The sequence below is a fragment of the Coregonus lavaretus genome (assembly GCF_964263955.1).
Source record: "Coregonus lavaretus genome assembly, chromosome: 13".
In the NCBI taxonomy this organism is placed as follows: domain Eukaryota; kingdom Metazoa; phylum Chordata; class Actinopteri; order Salmoniformes; family Salmonidae; genus Coregonus; species Coregonus lavaretus.
The window spans coordinates 25,001,816-25,023,077 of NC_140000.1; the positions used below are offsets into that span (position 1 = coordinate 25,001,816).

Sequence of the window (21,262 nt, forward strand, 5' to 3'; positions counted from 1 at the left end):
TCAAAATTATGTCAAAGCCATTGATTGATGTAAAATAGCACGACTTTCATCTGCACTGTCATCACTGACAAAGCAAAATGCCCAGTCAATGTACTTGACATTATCAGGTGATGTGGGTTTTTACCTGTAGCCTCAAGGAAAGGCCAAACAACAGTTGTGTCCTTATGCTTATGTAACATTTTGAATTCTATACTGTAGCTCTGGACCTGTATTCATAAAGCAGAGCAGGAGTGCTGATCTAGGATCAGTTTCGCCTTTCAGATAATGAATAAGATTACATAGATAGGGAACCTGATCCTAAATCTAATTGACATACCAGTGGTTACTACCAGTGGCAGGAGACAATTAATTGCTGAATTAGACAAAGTCAACATGTAGCTAACAATGTCACCATTCAAGTACCTCTGTGTTTCAGCTATGCCCGGGGCTAATATGAATATCAGAAAACATTCCGAAACCTTGATGAAATCCTTGTCTCTCTCCCTCCCCTTCTCCATTTATCTCTCTGATTTATGCACATTCAAAGACTTGTGACGCACCAACATGAAGACACTTGACTTCCCAGATACACTTTGGCATGAAACAACTTGTTGACCGGCAGGAAGTACAGAGTACAGGGTGAGAATTGTCCTCCCGTCTCCGTCAGGATGACTTTAGTTTCTTACCTTTCTCTCACCTGTACAATGTCCATAATAGGACAGCCTCAATCTCAGCAGGACTTGTTTCAATAAGTTAATATAGTCACCGTACAGCTGAGATTCTATTCTCAGTGTGTTCCTCTTTTCATTTCTGGATCGTTTCTCAAATATCAATGCCATTTATATGAAAGCATATCTTGTCAATAGGCAGTCAAACTCCCCTGTATAATATTTCATTACTGTCAAATGATGGTTGTTTCAGGCCACGTTTAACACACCTGATTGGTGATGAGCAGTTCACTAGTTATATTGATGAGCAGTTCACTAGTTATATTGAGCAGTTCACTAGTAACACACTAATCAGGTGTGTTCGTGCTGGGCAGAAACAAAAACATGCACACCCTTTAGCACTCCCTGACCAGGAATGGTGAGCACTGGTATGTACCAATATTGAGCCAAACACATCTACGATGCTGCACAGATTGAAATCAATTATCTAAAACTGAACAGAAACTGATCAATGATCTAAAACGGAACAGAAACTGATCAATGATCTAAAACTGAACAGAAACTGAACAGAACATAATTAGATGGATGCCAGAAGGTTTCTGCTTTCAACAACAGCATTGCCTGCACTTCTGCATTTCAGGAAGATGGGGAAAAGACTAAGAGGCAAACATGATTAAAGGCCTTGTCTGAGAATTTTGCCTGCATTGGGTAAGCACCTAAACCGTGTGTGTGTGTGTGTCAAGGAAAGCACAGGGAGGTTGATTGGGGATGCCCCATGGAGCATGAAACCAAGAACAGGAAAGTTAAATAGAAATCTACCAACAAACACACTCTCTCTCTCTCTCTCTCTCGCTTTCGCTCTCTCTCCACTTTCTAAATGTTACTTTCAGTCCTGTTTATGAAATCAACTGGAGAAACAATAGGAGAATCAGACAAACCATCAACACTGTGTTGCCACTGTTTCATCGCTGTTATTTCATCACTATGTATGTAAAGTCAGATTGAGTCACTGTGGCTGCCAGCTGGTGTATGAAACCATGAAGAAAATTCCCTGTCATGTTTTTGTGCCTGTCGAACCCACTGACACTGACCTATATGAGAAAACACATGCCTCCCACATCTGTCAATGTTGTACCTTACTCATCTGTAGCCGTACTAGCCAATAGTTCCTCACCATAGGGATGAGAGTGATTGTCACCTTCTCTTTGCCTGTACTGTTATCTATTCAGTGGTGGAAAAAGTATCAAATTGTCATACTTGAGTAAAAGTAAAGATACCTTAATAGAAAATGACTCATGTAAATGTGAACGTGAACTGAATTTGAAAACTGAATCTGAATGCATCTGAATCTGTGAAACTATGGTAAATTTGAAATGATAATTTGTAAACTTGATACGTAGACAATGAATGCAATATCCACCATATTGAAGCAGAATATATAAATATTGAATTTGAATATTCAATTAAATTGTAATATAATTTTAAAACTGAATGCAATATTCATTCAATTCATTTTCAAATCCTGCTCAGCATCCGAAATGTAACAAGTACTTTTGGGTGTCAGGGAAAATGTATGGGAGTAAAAAGTACATATTGTCTTTAGGAATGTAGTGGAGTAAAAGTAAAAGTTGTACAAAAATATATAAATAGTAAAGCAATCAACATTATTTATTTTTTGAAAATGTTCAGTCTTCTGTGATGTATATAAAGTGTAATATTGGGATGCAAACTCTAAATTGAATACATTTAAACTATATCTGACATGGTACAGGTGTCTTATTTTTTTAAAGACCATAACCAATGAGTGTGAGGTGTATACTTTGGTTTCAAAGTAGATTTGTTTGACTACCAAGAACACTCTGTGTGACCCTGATTTAGCCCACTGCAGTAAAAGGTTTTAAGTAGTGCTTCAAAGTATTTTTCTTAGGGTAAATCCAGTTGAATTCAATCTCTTTTTGACAGCATCCCTTTTGATTTAAACAAAACTTTTCATACATGTTTTCCCATGGGTGAGGTGGTCAGAAAGTGACTTTTTGGACCTGGATGCCAAAACATTCAGGAGATAAAGGTGCTCAGTTGACCCATTTTGCATACCCCACCATACCATGAGACATCCATGTCTTCATCACTGGAAAATATAGATGATGTAAAATAGGGTCTAAGCTACAACATATGGAGAAAATCAGAGTTTACGCGTTCAAACTCAAACGTTTGAGGTTCTTGTGTTGTGGGCGCTATCGGTTGAGACACAACATGCTCTTGAATACAGCGTGGGTGTCATTTCAATCATATAAATATAATTCATAGAATGGACATATCCCTTCAGACCACTGCAATTTAGCTCGTACACCATTGACATTTTAATTGAATTGACATTTTTACTTCTAATTACTACCACAAAGATGGCCGCCGGTCCACCCACTGTTGAATGTAAACTTAAATGTATATTCTGTTATCTGTATTTCTATGATTTCAATAGGTTTCCTATAGAGGATTGACAGTATCATTTAAAAAACAGATATTCCTATTCAAGTTAACATTCTCTGGTGTGTGGACCTCTGACCATCTTTTTGGTACCATTTGACAGTTGAAATTTCCATTTTATTCCCATTTTAGTACATTTATCAACCAAAACATGACACCCATCCTGTATTCAAGAGCATGTTGTGTCTCAACCAATGGCAGGCACAACACAAAAACCTCAGATGATGTAAAATAGGGTCTAAGCTACAACATATCTGAATATGATAAATATCGGAGTTGACACGTTTTTAGATAATGGACATATAAGATTAGAAAATGACAAATGTTTTTCAAGAAATTATTAAATAGTTTGACACCACTGTTTGTAAGCTTTTAAATTATACCAATCTCAACCGTTTATCGTTTCCAGTGATGAAGACATGGATGTCTCATGGTGTGGTGGGGTATGAAAAGTACGTCAACTTTGAGCACCTTTATCTCTTTAATGTTTTGGCATTCAGGTCTAAAAAGTAACTTTCTGTGCACTTCTACAATGGGCCAATATGGATGACAGGTTTCGTTCAAATCAAAAGGGGTGCTGTCAAAAAGTGATTGTATTCAAATGGTTTTACCCCTTAGTTACTTTACAACACTATCTACAGTATTTAATAAAATAATGGTTAAAATACCTGGTTTTATTGATTATTTACATTAATTTTTTGTTCTCATAACAAAAAAGTGTTATCAATGCAGAGGGGAAATCAAATAAATCATAGCCTGGGTGACAATCTGTTTCTGCTCTTTTGCCAACTCCTTATGGAATTGTCATGCCTGGCTTGACAATGGAGTAGGCATAAGCATAAACAGATCTTGGACCAGGCTAAAATATATTTTCATAGAAGAATATGACATTGATCATCAGTTGCTAATTTACCAGTCCCAGGGTCAATGTGAACAAAGTCAACCTAGACTTTGAGGTGGTTGTTTAGTTCATGATGCTTTGCTTTCACTCCCTCCTTCATTTCCAACCACAACTCACAGTGAAGAAAAAAACTCCATCGTATCTAACCTCTAAACTCATGTGAAAGGGGGAAGCCCTGTCTAATGAACATGTCTCTGAAATGCAGCATGACATATTTGTTTGTACAAGACACTACAAGACACACTAGGTGAGTTGAGATCCTGGTCATTGTTTTATTTTTTAAATATCAAGCTCATTTATTAATGATGAATCTGTACGTTTTGGTAACACAGAATTGTGGACAGTGGACCATTGTATTTGCAATCATTTTTCATAATGTGAAATGCCTATTCTTAGACTTAATTATAGGATGTATGGATGATGAAAATGTGACACAATGTAAAAGTACTTGGTGATAACAGTAATGCCCGATTTATCATCACACAGTAATAGTCTAATGGCTCAACAGTTATATTTGGTCCAAAAACGGTGGTTGTTGTATGAATATTTAGTGGTATTTTCAATTGTGAGACTGTAGTAGGCAATATCATATGACAGGTAATGCGGTCAAATTGATCATTGCCAGATCATTCTCTCACTCACTATGCATACCTTCACACTTCTTTGTACCTTGTACAAGTGTGTAACAGGACAAATATAAGCATCCCCAAAATTATTATTATTATTATGATTATTATTTTGACTAGTCTTAGTCACTGTGACTGATACATTCATGTCCAACTGAACATACCGGAGTACACTGCGTGACAGCCGTAATGTCTTGTCACGGTCACACGGTACATACTACTCTCTGCATGTTTACTACAAATTATTTTCTTTTATTTCTCTGGTAGTGAGTTCACATATCACATTTACAGCCACTGACGTTATTGTTTGAGCCATACAAGTAGCAAACCACACTGCACACAGGGCAGCATTGTGGTTCAAGAGGGGAAGAACCTGTATGGGTGAAATCCCAGAGTGGGGTATAATCTAAACTAAATGTTATTCAGAAGGCAGCCTATTGACTAATGTTGAGGTGCTCAGACTCAAGCAATAGCCTATGGTGGAAGATCTACAACCTGTCTGCTTATACCTCATTCTAGACCCTTCAGATCTGCAAACTTTGGATTAGATAAGGATTAGGGCCGAGGGGAAGGGGTAGGGAGTGAATTGGGACGGCTCTCAGTGGTGTGTGGTACTTGTGTGTTTCTCAGAGGATGAAGAACCAACAGCACACCTCCAGATACCTGCTGCTCAATGTGTGGTGCGGGTTTCTCACAGTCGCCATGGTGATTATGGCCGCAGTTCTCACAACAGTGCAAATAAGCTCACCTGACAAGGTATGTCCAATTATCATCAGTGATAGCTAGACTCAGATATGATGATGATGAGGGTGGGGGTGATGATGATGGTGGTGGTGATGATGATGATGATGATGATGATGATACATAAGGGTAGACTGATGATGATGATGATGATGATGATGATGATGATCTCAAGGTGTCCCTATGTCATTTCTCCCTCAAAGAGTCATATACCTGAATCAAAGGAGGAAAACCAACACCCTACAAGTAAGTTGTACTGGGTTACACATACTGACATTAATAGTTTTTTCTGTACTGTAAGTCATTATATACTAAGGCACTGTAATAGCATTCATATCCCATATTAGACATTCTACAACAGTATACAATGACTGGAAATATTATTTATCTTTTGCAGATGGTAGTTTTTTGGCTCAATTGAATTCATCAAAGGGTAAGTAAAACATTGCTATTTCCATTTCTGATTATCAATGAATAACTACTGTTTAAACAATACATTGTGTGCAATATAATTCATGTAATTGATGCAGTTTCTGGAGAAAGCTGGCATTATAAGATTGTACAAGAAGAGAGTAACACGTAAACGTTACAAGATGAAAATGAATGTGCTTTATTTGCTTTCCAGCTCCCCATCTCTCGTATATCCAGCTGACCATGGGTAAGCTAAACACTTCCTTTCCTAGTTTATAGGTAAGGACTTTTGGGCCTAACATTCCATCCTTGCTGCAGTTTCCTTTTTACATCGTAAGTTCATGGAAAACATGATTTAACGCTGGCGCTTCTGCTGTCTGTCTGAACTTGTCAGTTCCACTAAACAAGACTAGGGCCTTGTACACACTCAGGTTGTACAACTGATCTAACGCATTTGACACAATGGTTGTGATACACCTACTATTTATATGATACAATGGAGAGTGTGTCTGCAAAATACACTCACCGGTCAGTTTATTAGGTACACCATGTAGTACCGGGTCGGACCCCCCTTTGCCTCCAGAACAGCCTGAATTATTCGGGCATTCTACAAGGTGTCGGAAACGTTCCACAGGGATGTTGGTCCATGCTGACGCGATGGTATCACGCAGTTGCTGCAGATTGGACGGTGGTACATTCATGTTGCAAACAGCCCATTCCATCTCATCCCAAAAATGCTCTATTGGGTCGAGGTATGCGGACTGCGCAGGCCACTCAAGTAAACTGAACTCGCTGTCATGTTCCAGGCGATGTTTTTCCACTCCTCAATTGTACAGTGTTGGCCCACTGAAGCAACTTCTTCTTGTTTTTAGCTGATAGGAGTGGAACCCGGTGTGGTCGTTTGCTGCAATAGCCCATCTGTGACAAGGATTGACGAGTTGTGCGTTCCGAGATGCCGTTCTGCACACCACTGTTGTACTGTGCCGTTATTTGTCTGTTTGTGGCCCGCCTGTTAGCTTGCACCATTTTCCTTTGTCCTCTCCCATCAACGAGCTGTTTTCGCTCACAGGACTGCCGCTGACTGGATATTTTTTGTTTGTCGCACCATTCTCTGTAAACCCTTGACACTGTCATGAGTGAAAGGCCCAGGAGGCCGTTTCTGAGATACTGGTGCCTGGTACCGACGATCATATTACGCTCCAAGTCGCTTAAATCACTAGTTTTGCCCATTCAATCGAACAGTAACTGAATGCCTCGAGGCCTTCTGCCTGCTTTATATAGCAAGCAACGGCCACGTGACTCACTGTGTGTAGAAGCGTGGTGCTGAGTGTATGTTTACACAACCATTGTGCGGTGTCTCCAGAACGCTTGAGTAATTATTTTTGTGCAAAACAACTCTGTTGTATCACAACCGTTGTGCCAAATGTGTGTAGGCCTACATCAGTTGTACAACTTGATTGTGTACCAGGCCTAGAGGCGTACTACCAAGCTTTTACCACCCCAGATCCTGACTGGATGGCTGTGGTCACGTTATTGCATACTGTAGCATAACATGCTTACTCACCATGAGCAGAAAATATTACTAAACAGTCAAATATATTTTATTATTATTTATTTATTAATTGTATGTCTATTATCAACATGATGTTATGCATCTTTATTAATCAGAAAATTATATTTATGTATTGAAAACATTATGCAAATATTCAATCTATTCATGAAACATTAAGCTATTGTGAGGGTAGGTGTATTAACTGTGGGTTAATGTAAGGTTATAATGCTAGCTATACAATCATGGTGTGCTCAGAATAAGGTTTAGATTTACAGTTGAAGTCGGAAGTTTACATACACCTTAGCCAAATACATTTAAACTCAGTTTTTCACAATTCCTGTGATGCGTAATTTGAAGGAGTCAGGTGCAGTTGGGTAAATCACTGTATACAGAGTTTATTCCGTAATCCAGCGTAACAAATCCAGTGCGCAAAACAGACGCACTGGAACAGACATGCACACGGGGAAAAATACCCCGGCAATACAAAAATACTGAGCTCAACCGCGCTACTAATCCTCACAATGAACAATCACTCACAAGGACAAGGGGGCAGAGGGAACACTTAAACACGTACTAATGAGGGGAATATGAACCAGGTGTGTGTAATGACAAGACAAGACAGATGGAATGATGAGATATGGAGCAGCAGTGGCTAGAAGGCCGGTGACGACGAATGCCGAAGCCTGCCCAAATAAGGAGGGGAGGCAGCTTCGGAGGAAGTCGTGAAAATTCCTGACATTTAATCCTAGTAAAAATTCCCTGTTTTAGGTCAGTTAGGATCACCACTTTATTTTAAGAATGTGAAATGTCAGAATAATTGTAGAGAGAATGATTTATTTCAGCTTTTATTTATTTCATCACATTCCCAGTGGGTCAGAAGTTTACATACACTCAATTAGTATTTGGTAGCGTTGCCTTTAAATTGCTTAACTTGGGTCAAACGTTTCGGGTAGCCTTCCACAAGCTTCCCACAATAAGTTGGGTGAATTTTGGCCCATTCCTCCAGATAGAGTTGGTGTAACTGAGTCAGGTTTGTAGGCCTCCTTGCTCGCACACACCTTTTCAGTTCTGCCCACACATTTTCTATAGGATTGAGGTCAGGGCTTTGTGATGGCCACTCCAATACCTTGACTTTGTTGTCCTTAAGCCATTTTGCCACAACTTTGGAAGTATGCTTGGGGTCATTGTCCATTTGGAAGACCCATTTGTGACCAAGCTTTAACTTCCTGACTTATGTCTTGAGATGTTGCTTCAATATATCCACATAATTTTCCTTCCTCGTGATGCCATCTATTTTGTGAAGTGCACCAGTCCCTCCTGCAGCAAAGCACCCCCACAGCATGATGCTGCCACCCCAGTGCTTCAAGGTTGGGATGGTGTTCTTCGGCTTGCAAGCATTCCCCTTTTTCCTCCAAACATAACGATATGTCGATATAGGACTCGTTTTTACTGTGGATATAGATACTTTTGTACCTGTTTCCTCCAGCATCTTTACAAGGTCCTTTGCTGTTGTTCTGGGATTGATTTGCACTTGTCGCACCAAAGTACGTTCATCTCTAGGAGACAGAACGCGTCTCCTTCCTGAGCGGTATGACGGCTGCGTGGTCCCATGGTGTTTATACTTGCGTACTATTGTTTGTATAGATGAACGTGGTACCTTCAGGCATTTGGAAATTGCTCCCAAGGATGAACCAGACTTGTGAAGGTCTACAATTATTTTTCTGAGGTCTTGGCTGATTTCTTTTGATTTTCCCATGATGTCAAGCAAAGAGGCACTGAGTTTGAAGGTAGGCCTTGAAATACATCCACAGGTACACCTCCAATTGACTCAGATGATGTCAATTAGCCTATCAGAAGCTTCTAAAGCCATGACATCATTTTCTGGAATTTTCCAAGCTGTTTAAAGGTACAGTCAACTTAGTGTATGTAAACTTCTGACCCACTGGAATTGTGATACAGTGAATTATAAGTGAAATAATCTGTTTGTAAACAATTGTGTCATGCACAAAGTAGATGTCCTAACCGACTTGCCAAAACTATAGGTTGTTAACAAGAAATGTGTGGAGTGGTTGAAAAACGAGTTTTAATGACTCCAACCTAAGTGTATGTAAAATTCCGACTTCAACTGTAGTTCCGCCAATGTTTCCCTCATCATGCTCTGTGTTCCTGCCATCCCCTGTCTGCAACTTTGTGAAGTGGGTTTCAAGACCCACAATCAACCCATCTACTGTAACTGCTTAGGTGTGGGCAACAAACTGAACCCAAGACAATGCTACAATTACTGTCTGGGAAAATACATTATAGGTTTGTAAGGTACACAGAGTGTTTAAAGCGGTATTGAAAGTGTAGTTATTCAATATTTTGCCACCTGTCTGTGTTCAAATATATGCACAAACATACACTATATATACAAAAGTATGTGGACACCCCTTCAAATTAGTGGATGCGGCTATTTCAGCCACACCCGTTGCTGACAGGTGTATAAAATTGAGCACACAGCCATGCAATCCCCATAGACAAACATTGGCAGTAGAATGGCCCTTACTGAAGAGCTCAGTGACTTTCAATGTGGCACCGTCATAGGATGCCACCTTTCCAACAAGTCAGTTCATCAAATTTCTGCCCTGCTAGAGCTTTCTAGTAAACTGTAAGTGCTTTTATTGTGAAGTGGAAACGTCTAGGAGCAACAACGGCCCAGCCTTGAAGTGGTAGGCCTCACAAGCTCATCGAACGGGACCGCTGAGTGCTGAAGCGTGTAACTGTCTGTCCTCGGTTGCAACACTCCCTACCGAGTTCCAAACTGCCTCTGGAAGCAACATCAGCACAAGAACTGTTCGTTGGGAGCTTCATGAAATGGGTTTCCATGGCCGAGCAAGTGTTGGCTGGGTTGGGGTAAAGCTCGCTGCCATTGGACTCTGGAGCAGTGGAAATGCGTTCTCTGGAGTGATGAATTACGCTTCACCATCTGGCAGTCCGACAGACGAATCTGGGTTTGGCGGATGCCAGGAGAACGCTACCTGCCCGAATGCATAGTGCCAACTGTAAAGTTTGGTGGACAAGGAATAATAGTCTGGGGCATTTTTTCATGGTTCGGGCTAGGCCCTTTAGTTCCAGTGAAGGGAAATCTTAACGCTATAGCATACAATAACATTCTAGATGATTCTGTGCTTCCAACTTTGTGGCAACAGTTTGGGGAAGGCCCTTTCCTGTTTCAGTATGACAGTGCCCCCGTGTACAAAGCGAGGTCCATACAGAAATTGTTTGTCGAGATCGGTGTGGAAGAACTTGACTGGCCTGCACAGAGCCCTTACCTCAACCCCATCGAAAACCTTTGGAATGAATTGGAACGCCAACTGTGAGCCAGGCCTAATCACCCAACATAATAATAATAATAATAATAATAATAACATCAGTGCCCGACCTCAATAATGATTTTTTGGCTGAATGGAAGCAAGTCTCTGCAGCAACGTTGCAACATCTAGTGGAAAGCCTTCCCAGAAGAGTGGAGGCTGTTATAGCAGCAAAGGGGGGACCAACTCCATATTAATGCCCATGATTTTGAAATGAGATGTTCGACGAGCAGGTGTCCACATACTTTTGCCCATGTAGTATATATTTACATTTTTGTCATTAACCCATTATATGATGTAAAGCATTTTAATATTTTCTTCTCTTCTCTTCTCTTTTCTTTCCTCATGAGAAGGAAGGGTATCTTGGGAGAATGACCATGATATCCCCGTCTGTGGCTCTTGCTCCCTTGTCCTCCGCAACAACTCTGTCTACATCGCATCTGAAGGCTTCTACTACTTCTTTGCCCAGGTCACCTTCACTAGGTACACCAGGGGAGAGGAGAAGAGGAAGGTGACTCTGATCAAAAATGCCATTCAAAATAAGATAGCGCAGAGGAGCCTGAGTGAAGCCGTGTATCACGGAGAGAAAGAGGGCACTGTGTTCATGTCCAGGATGGTTAAGCTCCAACAAGGTAACAGTCTGAGCCTTGAGATAACACCCAATAGTTTTAGGAATGGGGGAGAGAATACCTACTGGGGGGCATATCAGCTCCCCCCATATTGAGACAACAGACATTGTTCTTGAGACTTAGTTCAAGACTGAACCAAAAAAGCTTTTTTTGTGTGTGTGTGTGTCTAGTAGTTACTAAACTGAATTAATTTTGTGAAAACTGTAACTGTTTTGCATATGCATTGTTTGTTTCGCTGAACAGATTTGATTGTATAATGAGATAACAGAATACATTGTCAAACTGTGTATTTGTGTATGTGTGATTTCTTGTGATATTAATGGTATTTTCAGGTATCTATCATGTTGTGAATTAGTCAATACTAGATATTATAGATGGTAAATAGATTTGATATGGAGAAAGTGGCCGTGTCTGGCTACCCATACTAGCGTACTAAATATTATGCAAAAAAAAGAATGTTTTATAGTATGTGAAATTTCGAAAATATTACTCTGTATGCGTCATCTATGGGCAATTTGCGTTGACTCCCGCCATTCATTCATTTTGGTACAGCGCGTCAATTTATCTGATTATCAGCTGTTGTCAAACACGTGAGTCGGAAAAGACAAGTGTATTCTACTAGATCAAATGCCGAAATGAGTATACAGTTTAAGTATGTAGTACGCTAGTAGGGTATTCGGACAGAACCACTATTTGACAGCTTATTCACTTTTATCATCCATTGGGAGGTAGCACTAACCACATGGTGGTGCTACATCCCAACATAGGAAATGCAGATGTCCTTCTCAGTCACTTTTGGGATGGATTCTGCTACTATCACAGACTCACCTTATTCAGAGACACGCAAACTAGAGTTGTGTTCTAATACTCATACTAACCGCACTAACAGTACTATTTGTGACGTAAATTGAGTATGTTGTATGCTTAATGGTCATAGTATGGATATAGTTAGTCGGATGTCATACTACATTTGCCAAAATAGGAAGTATACAAGCAGTGGACACTATTTCCGTGCTTTTAGGGCCCATAATGCAATTCTTCAGAAAATGGGCGTGGCTTCAACGTTTTCAGATTTGAAGAAAATGGCGGAAAATATGCAGCTGAAGTCCGAAGAGAGCGGATACAAATTCATTGCTTTAACTAATTATGACAAATGTTAAGAAAATGTTCAGCAATGTAATAAAGTAATGACTTTTCAAATGAGTTACGTTATACGTTATGTTGGCTGACAATTTGTTAGTTACGCTATCCTTATGAACCGCATAGCATATCATCACAGTTGTACAGTAGTGGTCAAAAGTTTTGAGAATGTCAGGTTTGTGGCCATGACTGTTCGGGTTTTGGTCACTAGATGTCCCCATTGCACCTTTTGTACCTTTTGTTTTTCTTGCTCTAATTATTGTTTGCACCTGTAGGTCATTCCCTTGTTAGTATTTAAACCCTGTGTGTTCCTCAGTTCCTTGCTCAGTGTTTGTAAGTTAGCACCCAGCCCCAGCCCAAGCCTTGTTTTATATAGATATTTCTCTGGTGGGATTTTCCAGAGGTTCTCTGGTTTAGTTATTGTGTTTTGTTTGAGTAGTCTTTTGAGGTTTGTTTTTCCCTGCTGTTTTTTACCACTTTGTGGAGTTTCTTTTGTTTTTGGAGGTTTTCCTCTTTGTGCCTCTTGGCTTTATTTTTGGACATTGTGGATTTAGCTTCTTTGCCTGAAGATTTTGTTCTTTAATAAACCACCATCTCTAGTACAGCTGTGTCTGCCTCATCTTCTGGGTTCTGACAATTATTAGTGACTGTTTCTCGCACCGGGTCGTGACAGAAACACTGAGCCACTATTATGAACCCAGAGGCAGCCAGTACCCAGGATCTTTTTTCCATGCTGTCCCACCATGAGGGGACTGTCCAACGCCACGAAGCTGCTCTGGTTCAGCAAGAGGCCTTAATGGCTAGACATTCTCAACTTCTGTCAGAGATGCTGACTTCCATAAAGCAGATTTCGGATCGACTTTCCCCGGCAACCGCTTCTGCTCCAGTTCATCCGATTCAAGGGCCCCTGGCAGTTAATCCCCTGGCTGAACCTCGTCTGCCGCCTCCCCAACGGTTCTCAGGGGATCCGAGTGTTTGTAAGGGGTTTTTCACCCAATGTTCTCTCTCCTTTGAGCTGCAACCATCGTCGTTTCCCACCGACCGGTCCAAGATAGCATATATCATCACCCTGCTGTCGGAAAAGGCCCTAGCCTGGGCTACTGCTGTGTGGGATGCCCAAAGTCCCTGCTGTGCCAGCTACTCTACCTTTGCTGAAGAATTCAAGCGAGTGTTTCAAGGTCCTACCAACGGCCCTGACTCAGCCAAACAGCTCCTGACTCTCCGCCAAGGTCGGCGCAGCGTGACGGACTATGCCATCCAGTTCCGCACTGTGGCAGCAGCAAGTGGCTGGAACGACGAGGCGCTCACAGTGTGTTTTTTGAAGGGTCTTTCTGACACCATCCAAGATGAACTGGCCACTCGGGAACCACCGGACAACCTCGAGTCCCTTATCAAGTTGGCTTCACGCATAGACCAGCGTCTGAGAGAGAGAGAACAAAACCATAGACCGCTCACCCCAGCTCCTATCGGTTCCAGCTCCGAGTCTCCACCTTTATCCTCGCTGGCTCCACCAGAACCCATGCAGGTTGGACGCATCTCCCAGGCTGAGAGAGACCGCCGGATGAGGGAGCGATGCTGTCTATATTGCGGCAAACCGGGCCATTTCCGCTCCACGTGTCCCGGGCTCCAGGGAAACGCACTCTCCCGTGCAGGCCTGGGAGGACTGTAACGGGAAACATAACCTCCTCCCATCCATCCAACTCCCGCCTGCTCATTCCAGTTACCCTCTCCTGGGACGACCACGAGTTTTCTCTTCAAGCCTTGGTAGACTCTGGAGCCGCAGGTAACTTCATGGATGGGATCTGGGCAAAGGAGAATGGCGTTCCTTCTGAACCTCTAAGTGACCCCATAAGGGTTACTACGTTGGATAGAAGTCCTTTGGGATCTGGACTTGTCACTCGTGCCACTACCCCCTTACGACTTTCAGTTTCCCAACACCAGGAAGTGATGAACTTTCATCTGATCTCCTGTTCCGAGTTTCCTCTCGTCCTTGGTTATCCCTGGCTTCACAGCCATAACCCTCACATCGACTGGTCTGTGGGCACTATCAAGCAGTGGGGTCCTACGTGCCAAGCCACTTGTATCTTCCCGAGTTCCCAGAGTTCTCCTTCCGAGTCTCTAGAATCCATCGACTTGTCCCGAGTTCCCGAGTGTTACCATGACCTCAAACTGGTATTTAGCAAACAGAGGGCCACCAAACTACCACCCCATAGACCTTACGATTGCACCATCGACCTGTTGCCGGGGACCTGCCCTCCCAGGGGTCGGATCTTTTCCCTTTCCCCTCCCGAACGAGCTGCTATGGATACCTACATCAAGGACGCTCTGACAGCAGGCCTCATGCGTCCATCTACCTCGCCGGCGGGAGCAGGGTTTTTCTTTGTGGCCAAGAAAGACGGTGGATTACGACCTTGCATCGACTACCGGGGACTCAATGCCATAACCGTCCGTAACCGCTACCCGCTACCTCTTATGGCCACAGCCTTTGAGCTGCTCCAGGAAGCAGTTGTCTTCACTAAGCTTGACCTGCGGAACGCATACCATCTTGTGCGGATCAAACCCGGGGACGAGTGGAAGACCGCTTTCAACACGCCTACTGGTCACTACGAATACTCGGTGATGCCCTTCGGCCTGACCAACGCTCCGGCTGTGTTCCAAGCGCTCATAAACGATGTGCTTAGGGATATGCTTAACATCTTTGTGTTTGTTTACTTGGATGACATCCTCATCTTTTCGAGCTCCCTTCAAGAACACACGAAGCATGTCAGACAAGTGCTCAAACGCCTCCTAGACAGCCATTTGTACGTTAAGCCGGAGAAGTGTGAATTCCATTCCTCTCGAGTACAATTCCTGGGATTTATAGTGGAACCCGGACGAGTCCAGATGGACCCCAAGAAGGTAGAGGCGGTAGCGGATTGGCCCACCCCCAAGTCCGTTAAGGAAGTTCAGCGTTTCCTGGGCTTCACCAACTTTTACCGCAAGTTCATCAAGAACTTCAGCTCGGTGGCAGCCCCTCTCTCGGCGGTAACCAAGGGTGGCAACACAAGGTTTCTGTGGGGAAGAGAAGCTGAGACGGCCTTCCAAGGACTCAAGCAGCGCATCCTCTCTGCTCCCATCCTGACACTACCAACGGCGGATGAACCTTTTGTGGTGGAGGTAGACGCATCAGAGGTTGGGGTTGGAGCTGTCCTGTCTCAGAGGGGTGAAGACAAGAAGCTTCATCCTTGCGCCTTCTTCTCTCACCGGCTTACCCCGGCCGAGAGGAATTACGATGTGGGGGATCGTGAACTCCTAGCGGTTAAGATGGCATTGAAGGAATGGAGACACTGGCTCGAGGGGGCTTCTCAACCGTTTCAAGTGCTTACGGACCACAAGAATCTGGAGTATATCCAGCAGGCGAAGCGGTTGAACGCCAGACAAGCTCGATGGTCTCTTTTCTTCAGCCGATTTCAGTTTATCCTCACCTATAGACCCGGGTCGAAGAATCTCAAACCGGACGCCTTGTCACGAATCTACTCTCCTGCCATTCGAGAAGATACTGACATGACTGTCCTTCCGGCCGCTAAGATCGTGGCTCCGATCTCGTGGCAAGTGGAGGATACCGTGAAACAAGCTCAAGCCATCGAACCGGGCCCTGGAGGAGGTCCTGCTAATCGGTTGTTTGTTCCCAAGGCAGCAAGGTCCCAAGTCCTTCGGTGGGGGCACTCCTCTCGCCTCACCTGTCACCCGGGCGTAGGCCGCACCTTGGAGTTCATCCAGCGTAAGTTCTGGTGGCCCACCATAAAAGAAGACGTTGCCACTTTCATCAAGGCCTGTTCCGTGTGCTGCCAGGGCAAATCTTCTCACCTCCGCCCTCAAGGACTCCTTCACCCTCTATCTATTCCCCACCGACCCTGGTCCCATATCTCGTTGGACTTTATTACTGGCCTTCCTCCGTCCCATGGTAATACTACGATCCTAGTCATCATCGACAGGTTTTCTAAGGCGGCCAGGTTTGTTCCTTTGACCAAATTACCTTCTGCCAAGGAAACAGCTGAGTTGGTGATTAACCATGTGTTCCGAGTCTTTGGGATTCCGCAAGATATGGTTTCCGACAGAGGTCCCCAGTTCGCCTCAAGGTTTTGGAAGGCCTTCTGCCAACTCATAGGGGCCACGGCCAGTTTATCTTCAGGGTACCATCCGGAGTCCAATGGCCAAACTGAGAGGATGAATCAGGAGCTGGAAACCACCCTCAGATGCATGGTTTCCAACAACCCGTCCACTTGGTCATCCTTCATTGTTTGGGCCGAGTACGCGCACAACACCTTGTGCTCCTCCTCCACTGGTATGTCCCCGCATGAGTGTCAGTTTGGCTATGCGCCTCTATTGTTCCCGGACCAGGAGGCAGAAGTCAGAGTGCCTTCAGCCTCGAGGTTCATCAGACGCTGTCGGCTTACGTGGAAGAAGGCACGTCTTAATCTTCTGCGTTCCTCTCAGCAGTACCAACGACAAGCCAACAGAGGTCGCCGTCCCGGTCCTACCCTGTACCCCGGCCAGAGAGTATGGCTCTCAACTAAGAACCTACCACTACGAGTGGAGTCTCGCAAGCTGTCCCAGAGGTTCATCGGTCCCTTTAAGATTGCCAGGAGAGTCAATCCCGTTACTTTTCGCCTGCACTTACCCAGATCACTTAAGATCAATCCAACATTTCACATTTCTTTATTAAAACCTGTTGTTTTTTCTCCCCTTATCCCGGCAGGCAGACCTCCCCCTCCGCCCCGTGTCATCGGTGGTCAGTCGGCTTATACCGTCCACCGGATACTGGATTCCCGCCGGGTGCAGCGGTCCTGGCAGTATCTGGTGGACTGGGAAGGCTACGGTCCCGAGGAGCGCTCCTGGGTTCCTGCCAAGGACATACTGGACCCTGACCTCATTCGTCAGTTCAGGGCCCTCCACCCTGAGAAGGCTGGTAGGAACGTCAGGAGCCGTTCCTAGGAGGGGGATTCTGTCAGGTTTGTGGCCATGACTGTTCGGGTTTTGGTCACTAGATGTCCCCATTGCACCTTTTGTACCTTTAGTTTTTCTTGCTCTAATTATTGTTTGCACCTGTAGGTCATTCCCTTGTTAGTATTTAAACCCTGTGTGTTCCTCAGTTCCTTGCTCAGTGTTTGTAAGTTAGCACCCAGCCCCAGCCCAAGCCTTGTTTTATATAGATATTTCTCTGGTGGGATTTTCCAGAGGTTCTCTGGTTTAGTTCTTGTGTTTTGTTTGAGTAGTCTTTTGAGGTTTGTTTTTCCCTGCTGTTTTTTACCACTTTGTGGAGTTTCTTTTGTTTTTGGAGGTTTTCCTCTTTGTGCCTCTTGGCTTTATTTTTGGACATTGTGGATTTAGCTTCTTTGCCTGAAGATTTTGTTCTTTAATAAACCACCATCTCTAGTACAGCTGTGTCTGCCTCATCTTCTGGGTTCTGACAATTATTAGTGACTGTTTCTCGCACCGGGTCGTGACAGAGAATGACACAAATATTAATTTTCACAAAGTCTGCTGCCTCAGTTTTTATGATGTCAATTTGCATATACTCCAGAATGTTATGAAGAGTGATCAGATGAATTGCAATTAATTGCAAAGTCCCTCTTTGCCATGAAAATGAACTTAATCCCCCAAAAAACATTTCCACTGCATTTCAGCCCTGCCACAAAAGGACCAGCTGACATCATGTCAGTGATTCTCTTGTTAACACAGGTGAGAGTGTTGACGAGGACAAGGCTGGAGATCACTCTGTCATGCTGATTGAGTTAGAATAACAGACTGGAAGCTTTAAAAGGAGGGTGGTGCTTGAAATCATTGTTCTTCCTCTGTTACCTGCAAGGAAACACGTGCCGTCATGATCTCCGCATGTGTGGTTCCCACCATGAAGCATGGAGGAGGAGGTGTGATGGTGTGGGGGTGCTTTACTGGTGACACTGTCGTGATTTATTTAGAATTCAAGGCACACTTAACCAGCATGGCTACCACAGCATTCTTCAGCGATACGCCATCCCATCTGGTTTGCACTTAGTGGGACTACCATTTGTTTTTCAACAGGACAATGACCCAAAACACACCTCCAGGCTGTGTAAGGGCTATTTGACCAAGAAGGAGAGTGATGGAGGGTTGCTTCAGATTACCTGGCCTCCACTATCACCCGACCTCAACCCAATTGAGATGGTTTGGGATGAGTTGGACTGCAGAGTGAAGGAAAAGCAGTCAACAAGTGCTCAGCATATGTGGGAACTCCTTCAAGACTGTTGGAAAAGCATTCCTCATGAAGCTGGTTGAGAGAATGCCAAAAGTGTGCATAGCTGTCATCAAGGCAAAGGGTGGCTACTTTGAAGAATCTAAAATATATAATATATTTTGATTTGTTTAACACTATTTTGGTTACTACATGATTCCATATGTGTTATTTCATAGTTTTGAGTCTTCACTATTATTCTACAATGTAGAAAATAGTATAAAAAATTAAGAAAAACCCTGGAATGAATAGGTGTGTCCAAACTTTTGACTGGTACTGTAGTTTACAGTATGTTAGTATGGGTATTCGAACACAGCTTAGGTCTGAAAACACCTGTACCTATTAGCATTAGAAAACTGATGTGATGTAACAGAAACACACGTCAGTACTGAGTTGCCCGAAATCTAACCCACTGGGAAAAAACATGGTTGAATCAACGTGATGATGTTTAATCAAAGTGGAAAACTGATTGGATTTTTTAAAAGTCACCAATATAAGGGAATTTCGTCTTTTTTTAACCCAACTTTTAACCTAAATCCAATGACATGGTGAAATGTTTTGTTGATTTCACATTGAATTCAGGATAGTTGACAACTCGACCAAATGTAAATCCAAATTAAACATTGAACTGAAGTCTGTGCCCAGTGGGAATGAACTGACGCTTTAGTTGGCTCTAGTACACAGAATCAAGCAGGAACTAGCGATTGATAGTTACTAAAAACAGGAAGCCACAAAGTTGTCAGTGTCAGATTAGTCATAGCTCCTATTCCTCTAGTCATCTCTCCACAGACATCTGCAGTTGTTCACACTTTTCACATATCCGCTAATGTATTCAACCTTCCCTAACCCTGTCTGGGCTGGGTGTCTCAGGCTCTGCACACTATTCGATTGCATCCTACCTGGCAGGCCGCTCCTACCAAGTGACGTGGAGAGGATCTGTGTCTGCACCACATACTCTCACTACTGGTGTCCCCCAGGACTCAGTTCAAGGCCCTCTCCTCCTCTATACACCAAGTCACTCCGCTCCATCATATGGTCACTCCTATCAGTGGCGTGTATTCATGGATGCTAAGGGAAGCCAAGCTTCCCCCAAAAAATGCAAGGGAAACCAGCGAGCATTTGGCCTCCCCTGATCGTTTTAAAAAGAAAATAATAGCCAATCAGCGTTGAGCTAAACTGAACGAGCTCAACTGTGAATGGTCCTGGCTTCACTCCAATCACATTGCATCGAGAGCATACGTCATTGACGGAAATTGTGTTGTAGTCCTCCGGTGGCTAGCTAGCTAGCTAAAATTGGCCCTTTCTTAAATTAGCCATGGATGGAGATAGGGATTTGGACTTGTAGTTTTACTTAATTATTCGTACTGGCCAATGATTATAACAGAAATTCTGGTCCAACCATAAATTCATACATTGCGCCCCTGGCCTGAGAGGATGGAAGTTCAATATGTAGCTAGATGTAGAAGCCTAATGTTAACTAGCTAACGTTGCCCATGAAAGGAAGCGAGCAAATATTTGAAAGCATGTACTGTATGACAGAGTGATACACCGTTTCGTCAAAATTAAAGAGAGGTGGATGGCATTGGCGTTTCACTACAAGTAAGGTGTCAACATGTTTTTTCTACTGCACGAACACGCACACACACACACACACACACAAACACACACGTACACGTACACACAGAAATCAGAACCATGGACAGCCACATCATATTTAGCTTACGTTGATTGGATTGAATAGTTTTTGGTATCTTTTAGTTGTCTCTGTATTAGACTAAGCATAGGTGATTTGATAATGTTGAAGTTGAAATGGTGCTGGAATAGTGGAGGCAGCTCCTGTTTTCTTTACGACTTGCAGTAACTCTCCTTGGTTTTAAATCAATAGTTGTTTAGTAGACGAACATGTTGGAAACATTAACTTGCTTGACCATGCTGTAGGTCATGTAACTGTTAGTTACATGCAATATGCTTTCTGGACTTCACCTGACAGATGTTGCTCTCCAGTTTTGTGATAAAACAAAGGTGTGGTTGAATTTATTCTGCCACTGTGTATTCTTATTGTCTCGGCCTATACAGCGTATTCAGAAAGTATTCAAACCCCTTCCCTTTTTCCACATTTTGTTACGTTACAGCCTTAGTCTAAAATTGATTCAATTAATTGTTTTCCTTATCAATCTACACACAACACCCCATAATGACAAAGCGAAAACAGGTTTTCAGAAATACCTTATTTACGAGACAGGATATATTTTAAAAAAATCAATTTCAGAATAAGGCTGTAACGTAACAAAATGTCGAAAAAAGTCAAGGGGTCTGAATACTTTCCGAATGCACTGTATATCACAGTCACAAGGTATATGAGCTAACAGGTTATAGAGAAAACAACGCAATTATCACAACACATAGGTTGTAATATGTTTTTTTTCTTTTCTGGCATGGCTTTCCCAGTGATTTTACCCACGCACCGTACTGTCTACTATCATTGCTATGCAGATGACACTCAACTATTTTTCTCCCCCTTCTGACAC

At 43.1% G+C, this 21,262-nt stretch overlaps 1 protein-coding gene across 1 annotated transcript; it reads left to right on the forward strand.

Moving 5' to 3' along the window:
- Nucleotides 1-5,291: 5,291 nt before the first annotated feature.
- LOC311140705 (uncharacterized protein) lies at nt 5,292-11,436 on the forward strand (the record flags this gene model as incomplete). Its single annotated transcript, XM_084175890.1, has 5 exons — nt 5,292-5,414; nt 5,603-5,645; nt 5,797-5,832; nt 6,025-6,057; nt 11,066-11,436. The coding sequence occupies 5 exons, from the start codon at nt 5,292-5,294 to the stop codon at nt 11,434-11,436; spliced, it is 606 nt and encodes a 201-aa protein (XP_084032016.1).
- Between the last annotated feature and the right edge of the window lie 9,826 nt (nt 11,437-21,262).